Source organism: Lithobates pipiens, unplaced genomic scaffold (assembly GCF_037356315.1).
Source record: "Lithobates pipiens isolate NorthernLeopardFrog02 unplaced genomic scaffold, aLitPip1_a1.2 Scaffold_23, whole genome shotgun sequence".
In the NCBI taxonomy this organism is placed as follows: Eukaryota; Metazoa; Chordata; class Amphibia; order Anura; family Ranidae; genus Lithobates; species Lithobates pipiens.
This window is the reverse complement of record NW_027507785.1, coordinates 58,391,001-58,403,332: the sequence shown is the minus strand read 5'-3', so window position 1 is coordinate 58,403,332 and position 12,332 is coordinate 58,391,001. Positions and strand designations below refer to the sequence as shown.

General features: G+C 45.9%; 1 protein-coding gene across 1 annotated transcript in view; it reads right to left on the bottom strand.

Annotated features, from left to right (window-relative positions):
* Positions 1-11,442, bottom strand: part of LOC143927563 (solute carrier family 26 member 6-like) — a 48,266-nt gene extending 36,824 nt beyond the window's left edge. Inside the window, exons 1-5 of the mRNA XM_077451696.1 lie at positions 11,300-11,442; positions 7,609-7,748; positions 6,271-6,381; positions 3,440-3,606; positions 1,891-2,055 (exon numbers count right to left, since the gene is read on the bottom strand). Of these exons, the coding sequence (XP_077307822.1) occupies positions 1,891-2,055; positions 3,440-3,606; positions 6,271-6,381; positions 7,609-7,748; positions 11,300-11,442 (726 nt within the window). The remainder of the gene's footprint in view (positions 1-1,890; positions 2,056-3,439; positions 3,607-6,270; positions 6,382-7,608; positions 7,749-11,299) is intronic.
* Positions 11,443-12,332: the final 890 nt, after the last annotated feature.

The window sequence follows — 12,332 nt, the reverse complement described above, 5'->3', positions numbered from 1 at the left end:
AAACTCCTCTTCTGTATATATTGCCTACTATCATACCCTCCACATTCCTATTCTGTACATACTGCCCACCGTCATACCATCTATACTCCTCTTCTGTACATACTGATCACTGTCATACCCTCCACACTCCTTTTCTGTACATACTGCCCACTGTCATACCCCCCAAACTCCTTTTCTGTATATACTTCCCACTGTCATACCCTCCACACTCCTCTTCTGTACATACTGCCCACTGTTAAACCCTCTGCACTCCTCTCTTGCATCTACTGTCCACCATCATTCCTTCCGCTCCCCTATCCTGCACATAATGCCCACTATCATAACCTCTACACTCCTTTCCTACACATACTGCCTGCTGTATCTTCCATCAGGCATAGGCTGGCCATCGGGACTACCGGGAGATTCCCGGTAGGCCGATGGCTCAGTGGGCCGATCTGGTGCCGTCCTGGAGCCACTCCTCTCTGACAATGAGTGATCACGATTTTACTCCTGTCAGGAGGAGCAGCTCTGTCACTTGCTGGAGAGAGCATTAGGCGTTATGCTCCCTCCAGCCTGCAAGGGGAGATAGACAGCCGACAGACTTTCCTTTCTCTCTCCCCTTATCACTTGTTATCACATGGCTGGAGAGAGGAAGAAAAGCTGCCTTCAAAACTGTGAGTACATGTGGGAGGGGGAGGAGAGGGAGGACACTCTGATGTGAAGGGGGCTGCTGGTGGGAAGTTTGATGTGAAGGGGGCTGCTGGTGGGGACTCTGATGTGAAGGGGGCTGCTGGTGGGGACTCTGATGTGAAGGGGGCTGCTGGTGGGGACTCTGATGTGAAGGGGGCTGCTGGTGGGGACTCTGATGTGAAGGGGGCTGCTGGTGGGGACTCTGATGTGAAGGGGGCTGCTGGTGGGGACTCTGATGTGAAGGGGCTGCTGGTGGGGACTCTGATGTGAAGGGGGCTTCTGGTGGGGACTGATGTGAAGGGGGCTTCTGTAAGGGACTCTGATGTGAAGGGGGCTTCTGGAGGGGACTGATGTGAAGGGGGCTTCTGTAGGGGACTGATGTGAAGGGGGCTTCTGTAGGGGACTCTGATGTGAAGGGGGCTGCTGATGGGGACTCTGATGTGAAGGGGGCTGCTGATGGGGACTCTGATGTGAAGGGGGCTTCTTATGGGGACTCTGATGTGAAGGGGGCTGCTGGAGGGGACACTCAAAATTAAAGTGGGCCGTTCATGATGAAGTCCAGGGCCAAATTTTTGTCCCAGTCCAGCCCTGTCTTCTATACTCCTCTCCTACACATAGGGCTGCCGTCATACCCTTCACACTACTCTCTCTTCTGCCCTATTTCATACCATCCATACTTTCTCCTATACATACTACCCACCATCATTCCTTCTGCACTCCTACCCTGTATATACTGCATGCTGTCATATTTTGCCCACTTATTTATTTCACATACCACCACCGTCAGACTGCCTGCCCTCCTCCGCTGCACATACTTCCCACTGTCATACCCTCCACACTTCTCTCCTTGACACTGTCGGAACCTACCCTCCTTATCTCCTACACATACTACTCCCTGATATACAATCCAGACTCCTCTACTGCACATACTGCCCATTGTCATACCCTCTGAACTGCTCCTCTACACAGAATTCTGCCTACTATACCCTCTGCACTCATCACCTGCACACACTGCCTGCTAAAACAGTTCTTTAGTGTTGATGAAGAGATGTACAGTGGCACTGGTTTGCAAGAAGAAGAATACATAAAGTAGGAAATCCGGATGTATTCTATTATAGTATTATTTATTTGTATGACAGTACAGAGCAATAATAATATCAAGTGGAGAAAATCCCTTCATGTATGGTCACTACCACTTCTGAGTGTGAGAACTGTACTTACATATAATAATGACAGTGGCTCAGTTTTCTGGGTCATTTTAATTCCAAAGAGGTATTTGAGCTGTGACACCAACACATGGACTGCTGACGCTGTGGTGTACCCACTTATCAATGGGTCCGAGAGATACGTCACCACAAATCCAAACTGGATCAGGCCAAGAGCGATCTATGGTACAAGACCTGTGTCAGTAGGATGGAAGTAACTTTCATCTACTAGAGTGAAAATGCAAAATGTATCACAGTTCTAAAATGGATGTGGGTGAAGAGACTTGGGTTAATGGGTGGAAGGCTTGGAAATGAGGAGCCAAGGAAAACTGAAAGTGTACCTTAATGTCCTGGTTCAGCAGAATTCATGTATTGGCGTGTATAGAACCTAGTGAGGAACTACAAATAATTCTTAGAGAACTGAGGAGATTAGGAGGAGATGGGGAGAAGGAGAAGGAGATGGGGAGAAGGAGAAGGAGATGGGGAGAAGGAGAAGGAGATGGGGAGAAGGAGAAGGAAACAGAGAAGGCGAGAAGGAGAATGGGAGAATGAAAATGAAAAATAGGAGGAGAAGGGGAGTAGGAGAGAAGGAAAAAGAGACAGAAATGGGGAGAAGGAGAGCAGGAGAAAGAAAAGGGGAGAAGGAGAAGGGGAGATGGAGAAGGAAAAAGAAAAGGAGGAGAAGGAAATGGAGAAGGGGAGAATGATAATGGAAGTAGGAGAGAAGGAGAATCAAAGAAGGGGAGAAGAAGAAGAAAAAAGAGGGGGAGAAGAAGAAGAAAAAAGAGGAGGAGAAGGATAAGGGAGAAGGAAAGAAGGGGAGAACAAGATGGAGAGAAGGAGAAGGGATAGAAGTAGAGAAGGAGGAGAAGGAAAAGGGGAAAAGGTAAAGGATTAGGGGAGAAGAAAGAGAAGGAGAAGGAAAAAAAGAAAAATGGTAAAGGAGAAAGGGAGAAAAATAAGAGGAGAAGGAGAAGCAGAGAAGCAATGAAAGAGAGGGTGAAGCGGAGGAGAGGAGAAGGAGAAGAGGAGGAGAGAAGGAGAAGAAGAGGAGAAGGAGAGGAGGATAGAAGTAGAGAAGGAGAAAGGGAAAAGGAAAAGGAGTAGGGGAGAAGAAAGAGAAGGAGAAGGAAAAAAAAAAAAAAAAAAAGTGGTAAAGGAGAAAGGGGGAAAAAGAAGAGGAGAAGGAGAAGCAGAGAAGAAGAGAAAGAGAGGGTGAAGCGGAGGAGAGAAAGAGAAGGAGAAGAGGAGGAGAGAAGGAGAAGAAGAGGAGAATGAGAAGAGGAGGAGAGAAGGAGAAGGATCACAGGTATAAACGATAGACATTAGCATTGAGCCAGATAGTGATGAGTAAATTTGCCAGAGAGCCATCGGAAGATCCAAAGATAAAATGACTTGGTTGCTTCATAAACCTTAACGACCCATATCATATAAGAAGTAAGTTCACCATAACCATATGAAAAGGTTGATCTAATGATATGGCTCTTTGATCCAATATCAGCCATGGCAATATCTGTAAGACAGAGGATCAGCAAACCCAATATATCACTGTGATAGCAACTCACCTGAAACAGTCCTACAAGGAATGCCAGTGCTGTGGCCAGCTCCACTCTTAGCGCATCTCTGGCTACAGTGTCAATAAATGTTGCATTTTCTCCTATCATAAAGTTCTCATTGGGTGCCAGAGATTCCGTAACACTACCAATCATGACGCAGACCACAGCAAATGTTCCTGTATCCCGAAACAAACAGAGTTTATAAATGTGTAGCCACCCTGTCCCAAGCAGAAGTGTCTATTTAAATTTAAAATTGCTGGGCTGTAAATCAGCTTAAGCCTGATTGATAGCTTGGCTTTCTTGGGTCTTTCCTAGGCTTTGGTTATTGTATATTCTGGCTACTGCTGGAGAGTGTCTCTGACAATAGTGTGGGAGGCTGCAATGAGCTAAGTTATAAATATTTATATCTCCCTGGTCAACCACTAGGACAGTGATTCTCAACCAGGGTTCTGTGGAACTCCAGGGTTCCTCCAGAGGTTGCTAGGGGTTCCTTCAGCATTGGGCAATTTCTGCCTCTTGGATAAGTTCCCACTGACACCATTGATCTTTTTAGCTATCTGTAAGGAGGTAATTCTTCCCAATGACCACAAGTGTAAGGACCATTCTTCCCACTGACCATCACACTAATGTATCATGAGTTGTAGATTTGTAATTTTTAGCAGGGGTTCCTCGAGACCGGAGACCTATTTCAAGGGTTCCTCTGTGTTGAAAAGGTTGAGAAAGGCTACACTAGGAAGTTTATTGCCAGTGGTGGAGGCTGGAAGAGGGTATAAATATTCAGACATGATCTTGGGAAGTCAGTCTTTCCTCAGACTTCCAGTTGTATGTAAGTTGTTATCCTCTTAGGCCTGCTACCGGAAGAATGTTACTAAATTGGATAGAGGTCTGCGTTCAAAGCCTAGAATGCTGAACAAGGGGATCGAAGCACCATGGAGGAACTTCAGCCTAACTGGGGTACCAGGGTAACCTTTAGAACAAGGATATGCAATCAGTGGACCTCCAGCTGTTGCAAAACTACAAGTTCCATCATGCCTCTGACTCTGGGTTTCATGCTTGTGGCTGTCAGAGTCTTGCTATGCATCATGGGACTTGTAGTTCTGCAACAGATGGAGGTCCGCTAATTGCATATCCCTGCTTTAGAAGCTTGGTGCTCTACAGAGATGTGGGAAGCTTGTGCCAATGGGTTGGTGGCTGAACTAGAATGCTGGGTTGGCTTAAAGATCCTCTATCTGTGCTGTAAATACTTTTGTCTCGCTTTTGGAGCATGCCATATCTGCGGCTGTCCTGTGCCCTAATTCTCTCTCCCAGGAGTTGATGAGGAGCTAATAAATTCCTTGTTGCTCTAACAAGTGACTGGCACCCTTCTGTACACATTACTCCACTTCTGCCAATGATCAGACCCTGAGCTGATATAATATGAAACCTGGCCTCTGAGGTTATCTATATGCCTTTGGAGGATGGCGGTTCCCACTTTTTGTCCCAGCCTTAAGCTGGCCTTAAACCTGTAGAATTTCTTTCAAGCGATCAGACAAGAAATTATAAAAATCGCTCATCTTTCTGTTTGATGTGACTGCTTGGACTCGACTAAATTCTGAAAAATGTTTTGTTTGGGTACCAGGTCAATGTCACTCTATTATTAGAACAACTGTTCTACTGGATTAACTTTGATAAGTGCATTTTCTTGGCCAGAAGCGGATGCAACAAATAGAAATGTGATTGTTCCCATTGAGATTCAACAAAAAATTTCCATCCTTGTCATAACACTTAGATAATTGAACAAGGGCTCTGAAAATGATGATTTTCCAACAAAATTCTGCAGGTGTATGGCTAGCTTAATTGCTGCTTTCAGTGATCTTGATACAAGACAGATTCAATTACGTTTATCAGTTGCATTTAAAAAAAATCATTTTTTTCCCATGAATACAGAACTGCATTTGTTGTTTAGCAGTTTTCACATCTGGCTAAAGGTTAGTTTTGGTAAAATCTGCTGTAAAATACGACTTTTGACTTAGTACATATTAGAGCTGCACAATTAATCGTTAAAAATAAATTGTGATCTCAATTCAACCCTCTGATGATCTCTAGTGCAGAGTTTGACGATTCTTTCCTATAACAAGTGGAGAGACTTATCTGCTCATTCAGCTGTCAAAAGAAAACGTTGGGGCAGTCTGCCAAGTTTTTAAAATGAAACATTGTAACTAACTTCCTTCTTAGCTCAAAGGGAAACTTCTGTGTGTAAAGAAGAAAATCCAGGCAGTCTGCCAAGTTTTTTAAATGAAGCATTGTAACTAACTTCCTTCTTAGATCAAAGCGAAACTTCTGTGTGTAAAAAAGTAAATCCAGGCAGTCTGCCAAGTTTTTAAAATTAAACATTTTAATTAACTTCCTCCTTAGATAAAAATGGAAACTTCTGTGTGTAAAGAAGAAAATCCAGGCAGTCTGCCAAGTTTTTAAAATGAAACATTGTAACTAACTTCCTTCTTAGATCAAAGGGAAACTTCTGTGTGTAAAAAAGTAAATCCAGGCAGTCTGCTAAGTTTTTAAAATTAAACATTGTAACTAACTTCCTTCTTGGATCAAAGGAAAACTTCTGTGTGCAAAGAAGAAAATCCAGGCAGTCTGCCAAGTGGAAAAAATATACTTCAATGAAAAAAAAAAAAAAAGAAATAGTAAAGTTAGGACAATTTTTTTTTTGTTTTAATGTGAAAGATGATGTTATGCCGCGAGAATCGCGAGAGAATCGTGATCTATCTTCTAAGCAAAATAATTGTGATTCTCATTTTAGCCAGAATCGTGCAGCTCTAGTACATATCCCTTCTGAAAACATATACAGATCTCACCTACTGATATGTGCCTTGAGGTCCCCAGAAGAAAATACATAAACACAGGATAAAATGAGGTATAGAGCCCAAAAACAGGCGGTAAGCCTGCCAGAAGAGCATATGCCAATCCTGAAATGATAAAAATAAATTATATTTAACATCCAGATACTTAACACAAAGCGACTGTATTAACCTCTTCCTGCCCAGCTTTGGCATCCCGTTAATAGGGTCTGTATGAAGGGTTGCCACCTGTCCGGGATTCACCCAGACAGTTTGGGTTTGGAATCATGCGTCCGGGTTTCAGACTGCCTGAAACCTTGACACATTATTCGGACTGGACTATGGCTTTCCAGCAGGTTTGCTGGCTGCAGTTGGCTAAGCTGAGAGTGTCTGTTACACTCTTTTTCACACTGCCCAATGGTCAGATGATCGGGAGCTAGTCTCTCCAACTCCCAATCATAAGCATGCATCATGTGCTGTTTTTGGCAGTTTGGTGACACTCAGCTCTCAGCACATAAACCTCTGCCACACGTGGACGCATATGTGCGCTGTGTTGGCATTAAATTGTTACTTAACCCAGGAGTCTGCATTCACTATATCTGGTCTCCCACAGTACACAGAACATGGACATGCAATTATTTTAGTAAACATAAACTGATAAATACCCTTTCTCATCAGCAGTATATAGCAGTCTCATGACTTTTATCAGTGTCTGGTTAAAGCTTGTAGAAGGAGTTTCATTCTCCTCTGACTGTCCTATAAGGCTGCATGGCCCCCTGACCTCTCTGTCTGGACAGTGCTGTTTGGCCCTGTGCTGATCACATGCACCCTCCCAAAAAAAAGAAAAAATCTCTAGCAATACACTGAACATGTGCAGAGTGCCTCCAAGGCTCTGTTCTATCAGGAGATGGATTGGGGACAGTGGAAGAAGGGGAGGATCAGAGAAGACAGGATCAGTCTTTTTATGCAATTCAGAGAATTAACCCTTTAGGTTCCATAGTGAGTATAACAAGCATGCTTTACTGCATATACAGACTGATTCTACTGTTGTGGGTTATTAACTCTTTAAAGCCCATCCTCTTTGGTGCGTAAATATGTATTAAGTTCTCGGCAACAGGTTAGGGCTAGGTTCACACTTGTGCAGGTCCAGAACCTGTGCTTAATCGCATGTTTTCCCAGCCTTCAGGCAAAATGTGCCGCTCTTTAGCAGACGCACGGGAGTGCCATTAGTTATTTTTCTGTGTGTTCCAACATTTACAGCTCAGTAACAGCAAGCCCTTTTTTTTTTATGATTGGTTTACTGTTATAAAATAGAGGACCACCTATTTACAATCAGCACCAAGCTATATAAGTTACCTTGAGGCAGCTGGACTATGCCAACACTGAACCCGGAGATGGCATCTCCCAGCAACCACTCCCGGGCCGGGTACCGCGGCAGCCAGCGCAGGACAGGAACGTATTTCAGCAGTAAGCACCTGGCTGTTTCTTGAGAGCATCTTGGATAAAGAACAGGGAAGGTTATCTGTATTGGTGTTCATTTATTTTTTTATCTCTACACACTATCATGATGGGTCTGTGTTTTTCCTACAGACATTGTCTATATTCTGCATACATAGTATCATTCCGATAACAATTCCATTTACAAACTAGAAAGGTGATTGGTTTATAGCCAGCTAGGCTCTGGGACTTCATTTCCTGTTCAGATATCAAGTACCTGGTGACGACTGGAATGTTGTGTTGGCCTCTGTGGAACCTCCTGGCCAACACTCCTGAAGGTGGACACAGAGAGTGTGAGGGCATTGAGTGGCACAGTGGCGGTGTGCCCATTAAGGGTGCACGGGCACAGCTCCCTCTCTCTAGCATTGCAGGAATCTATCCATGACCGCTGTAGACACTCCATATCCAGGCATCTGGCCCATTTTTGGACACCGGGCACCTTTATTCTAGGGGCGGGGGGGGGGGTATTTTTGAAGAACCTGATTAGATCCATATGCTCTAATAGGCTTCAAAAAAGGTTAACCAGGATGGGGTAAGCGTGTGCCGGTCAGACGGCGAGCAAGGGGGGGGGGTCACAGAGGCTGCATATGATGGGCACAAAGGCTGCACATGATGGGCACACAGGCCACATATGATGGGCACAGAGGCTACATATGATGGGCACACAGGCTACACACGATGGGCGCACAGGCTACATATGGTGGGCACAGAGGCTGCATATGATGGGCACAAGCTGCATATGATGGGCACAGAGGCTACATATGATGGGCACAGAGGCTACATATGATGGGCACAGGCTGCATATGATGGGCACAGAGTCTAAATATGATGGGCACAGGCTGCATATGATGAGCGCAGAGGCTGCATATGATGGGCACAGTGGCTGCATTTGATGGGCACAGTGGCTGCATTTTATGCTCACAGTGGCTGCATTTGATGGCATAGTGGCTGCATTTTATGGCATGGTGGCTGCATTTCATGGGCACAGTGTCTGCATTTGATGGCACAGTGGCTGCATTTCATGGGCACAGTGGCTGCATTTGATGGCACAGTGAGGCTGCAATTGATGTTTTTTTTTTCAGTATTTTTCAGTTTGTGCCCCTCCAAAAATTTTGAGCACCAGCTGCCACTAGAGTGGCATGAGTGCCATAGTAGCTGGTTGGTAAAGTCTGCTCTTAGGTAGATGAAGCTGGGAGTCGCAGTCCTAAGAACAGGAAACTGAAGCCGCTTGGCACCAGAGCAGGAGATGATAGCAGAGCCGGTATGCAGGCAGCGACCAGTGGCAGCCCAGTAACAAGGGACCGAGTCAGCAGACAAAGCAAGTCCAGGAAGCAGGCCAAGGTTGGTAACAGTTGGGCAGCGCATTACAGAATCAGCAGGCAAAGACGAGTCCAGTAAACAGGCCAAGGTCAGAGAATTCAGGTAAACAAGGTTAATGCAGGAGCAAAGGCAAAGTCCAGGAGAAAGCCGGGTCATACACAGGTAAGCAGGTTCAATGGATCAGGTCACAGAAATACAGGAAAAAGCTGAAGACCATTCAGCAACTGCTAATGGAGACAGGCCAGTTTAAACAGGATCTAAAAAAAAAAAACGGAACAGAGGGACACTCCCTATCCAGGCATCTGGCCCATTTTTGGACACCAGGCACCTTTATTCTAGGGGGGTATTTTTGAAGAACCTGATTAGACCCATGTGCTCTAATAGGCTTCAAAAAAGGTTAACCTGGATGGGGTAAGCGTGTGCCGGTCAGACGGCGAGCAGGGGGGGGGTCACAGAGGCTGCATATGATGGGCACAGAGGCTGCATATGATGGGCACAGAGGCTGCATATGATGGGCACACAGACTACATATGATGGGCACAGAGGCTACATATGATGGGCACACAGGCTACACACGATGGGCGCACAGGCTACATATGGTGGGCACAGAGGCTGCATATGATGGGCACAAGCTGCATATGATGGGCACAGAGGCTACATATGATGGGCACAGAGGCTACATATGATGGGCACAGGCTGCATATAATGGGCACAGAGTCTAAATATGATGGGCACAGGCTGCATATGATGAGCGCAGAGGCTGCATATGATGGGCACAGTGGCTGCATTTGATGGGCACAGTGGCTGCATTTTATGCTCACAGTGGCTGCATTTGATGGCACAGTGGCTGCATTTTATGGCATGGTGGCTGCATTTCATGGGCACAGTGGCTGCATTTGATGGCACAGTGGCTGCATTTCATGGGCACAGTGGCTGCATTTGATGGCACAGTGAGGCTGCAATTGATGTTTTTTTTTTCAGTATTTTTCAGTTTGTGCCCCTCCAAAAATTTTGAGCACCAGCTGCCACTAGAGTGGCATGAGTGCCATAGTAGCTGGTTGGTAAAGTCTGCTCTTAGGTAGATGAAGCTGGGAGTGGCAGTCCTAAGAACAGGAAACTGAAGCCGCTTGGCACCAGAGCAGGAGATGATAGCAGAGCCGGTATGCAGGCAGCGACCAGCGGCAGCCCAGTAACAAGGGACCGAGTCAGCAGACAAAGCAAGTCCAGGAAGCAGGCCAAGGTTGGCAACAGTTGGGCAGCGCATTACAGAATCAGCAGGCAAAGACGAGTCCAGTAAACAGGCCAAGGTCAGAGAGTTCAGGTAAACAAGGTTAATGCAGGAGCAAAGGCAAAGTCCAGGAGAAAGCCGGGTCATACACAGGTAAGCAGGTTCAATGGATCAGGTCACAGAAATACAGGAAAAAGCTGAAGACCATTCAGCAACTGCTAATGGAGACAGGCCAGTTTAAACAGGATCTAAAAAAAAAAAACGGAACAGAGGGCGCACCAGCATAGCGCATTACTTTTGCGTCACTTTAAGGTGGTAAAAGGTTTAATGTGGTGACCATAGCGCATGTGAACATTGTAGGAGGCTTTTTTCGTTGGAAGATACCATTTCACGGGCACAATTGAAAGCAATGCAAAGAGCGAAGGGACACCGTAGTTGTCAGATTGAGCCTTGCTGTTGCAGGGCGGGTTGTGGGTGTGTTGAAGGGCGGGTTTTGTCTGTGTGGCAACCCGCCCTCACTCACAGGCAAAACCCGCCATTCAACACAAACCCGCCCTGCCACTCAGACAAAACTAGACCTTGAGCACATTCTAAACCTGCGCCGCAAGAGTGAGGCCCAATATGACAAATACAATGTCCCTCCGCTGTTTGCATAGCTTTCGGTTGTGCCCGTCAAATGGTATCTCCCGTCGAAAAAAAGCCTCCTACGATGTGCGCATGCGCTATGGTCACGTCACGCCAGCTAATCGGGAACTCAGCTAGAGGGCCCTTCCGTTCTGCACATGCCCCCCACTTTTCGACTGAGGGTACAAATCGACATAACAGAGGCCCGGAGGGGAGGAGGGCCGGCGGGGGGGGGATCAGCATACCAACACACTCTCTTTAACAGGGACAGAGGTTCTAAACCCTCATAGCTTTATCCAAAATGTAAAACTGCTTTTGGCTTTAGATACACTTTACCTATACACAAGCTATACAATGCATTGAATCAGAGCTTCTCACCTCATCTGGTTCTTCCTCCTTGTCCAGAATGATGGTTTTATAACCCTTGTCCTAGGAGCGATTTGGTCCAGGTCAGCCTCACTTACCACCTGGGGCTTCATAGGACGACCCTCCTTTGAAGCCTGGACCTGTTTATCCTCCATCGTGGTCAGATGACCCTCAGTGACTCCCTTACAGGTCTGTCATGGACGATGTAGAGTATAAACTTACTATTGATGTCGTCTAACAAAAAACAGACAGGGAAAAGTATAAAAAAAGTTACAGGAATGATTTTGATCAACGCAGAACCCCTGCAAGAAATAACAAGTTAAAAATGAATAGCCCATTACAAGATGAAAAACGTAACCAGATTTTCCTGCGATATTTATCTTCAACCATCACTTCCAGGAGTCCTTGTTCTTCTTTACACTGAAGATAGTTCTTAATGACATTGGTTGTATGTTTGGGGTCATTTTCATGCTGCAGAATAAATTTGGGGCCATTTACATGCCTTGCTGATGGTATGGCATGATGGAGAAGTACAGTATCTGCCTGGATTTCTCAGCATTGAGAACATCATTGATCCTGACTAAATCTCCAACTCCATTCGCAGAAAATGCAGCCCCATGCTTCCAAGGAACCTCCACCATGGTTCACTGTTGCCTGCAGACACTCATTATTGTACCGCTCTCCATCCCCTTGGCAAACTGCCTCCCGCTACAGCCAAATATTTGACATTTTGACTCAACACAAAGAGAAGAGAGTGCACCACCACCCTAGTGTAATCCAGTTTATAAAGCCGCGTACACACGGGCGGACTGTATGGCCTACTTAGTCCGTCAGACAATCCGACGGACAGTCCGTCATACTTTCGAATGAACGGACTTGACCACACACGGATGCACAAACAGTCCGTCGAAAGCTTGCGCGATGACGTGTACAGCACGTACGACGGGACTAGAAATAGGAAGTCCAATACACAGCAATGCAACCTTTGCCGTGTAAATCCTTTCTGAGCATGCGCCATTCTTAGTCCGTTGAACTAGCCTACTCA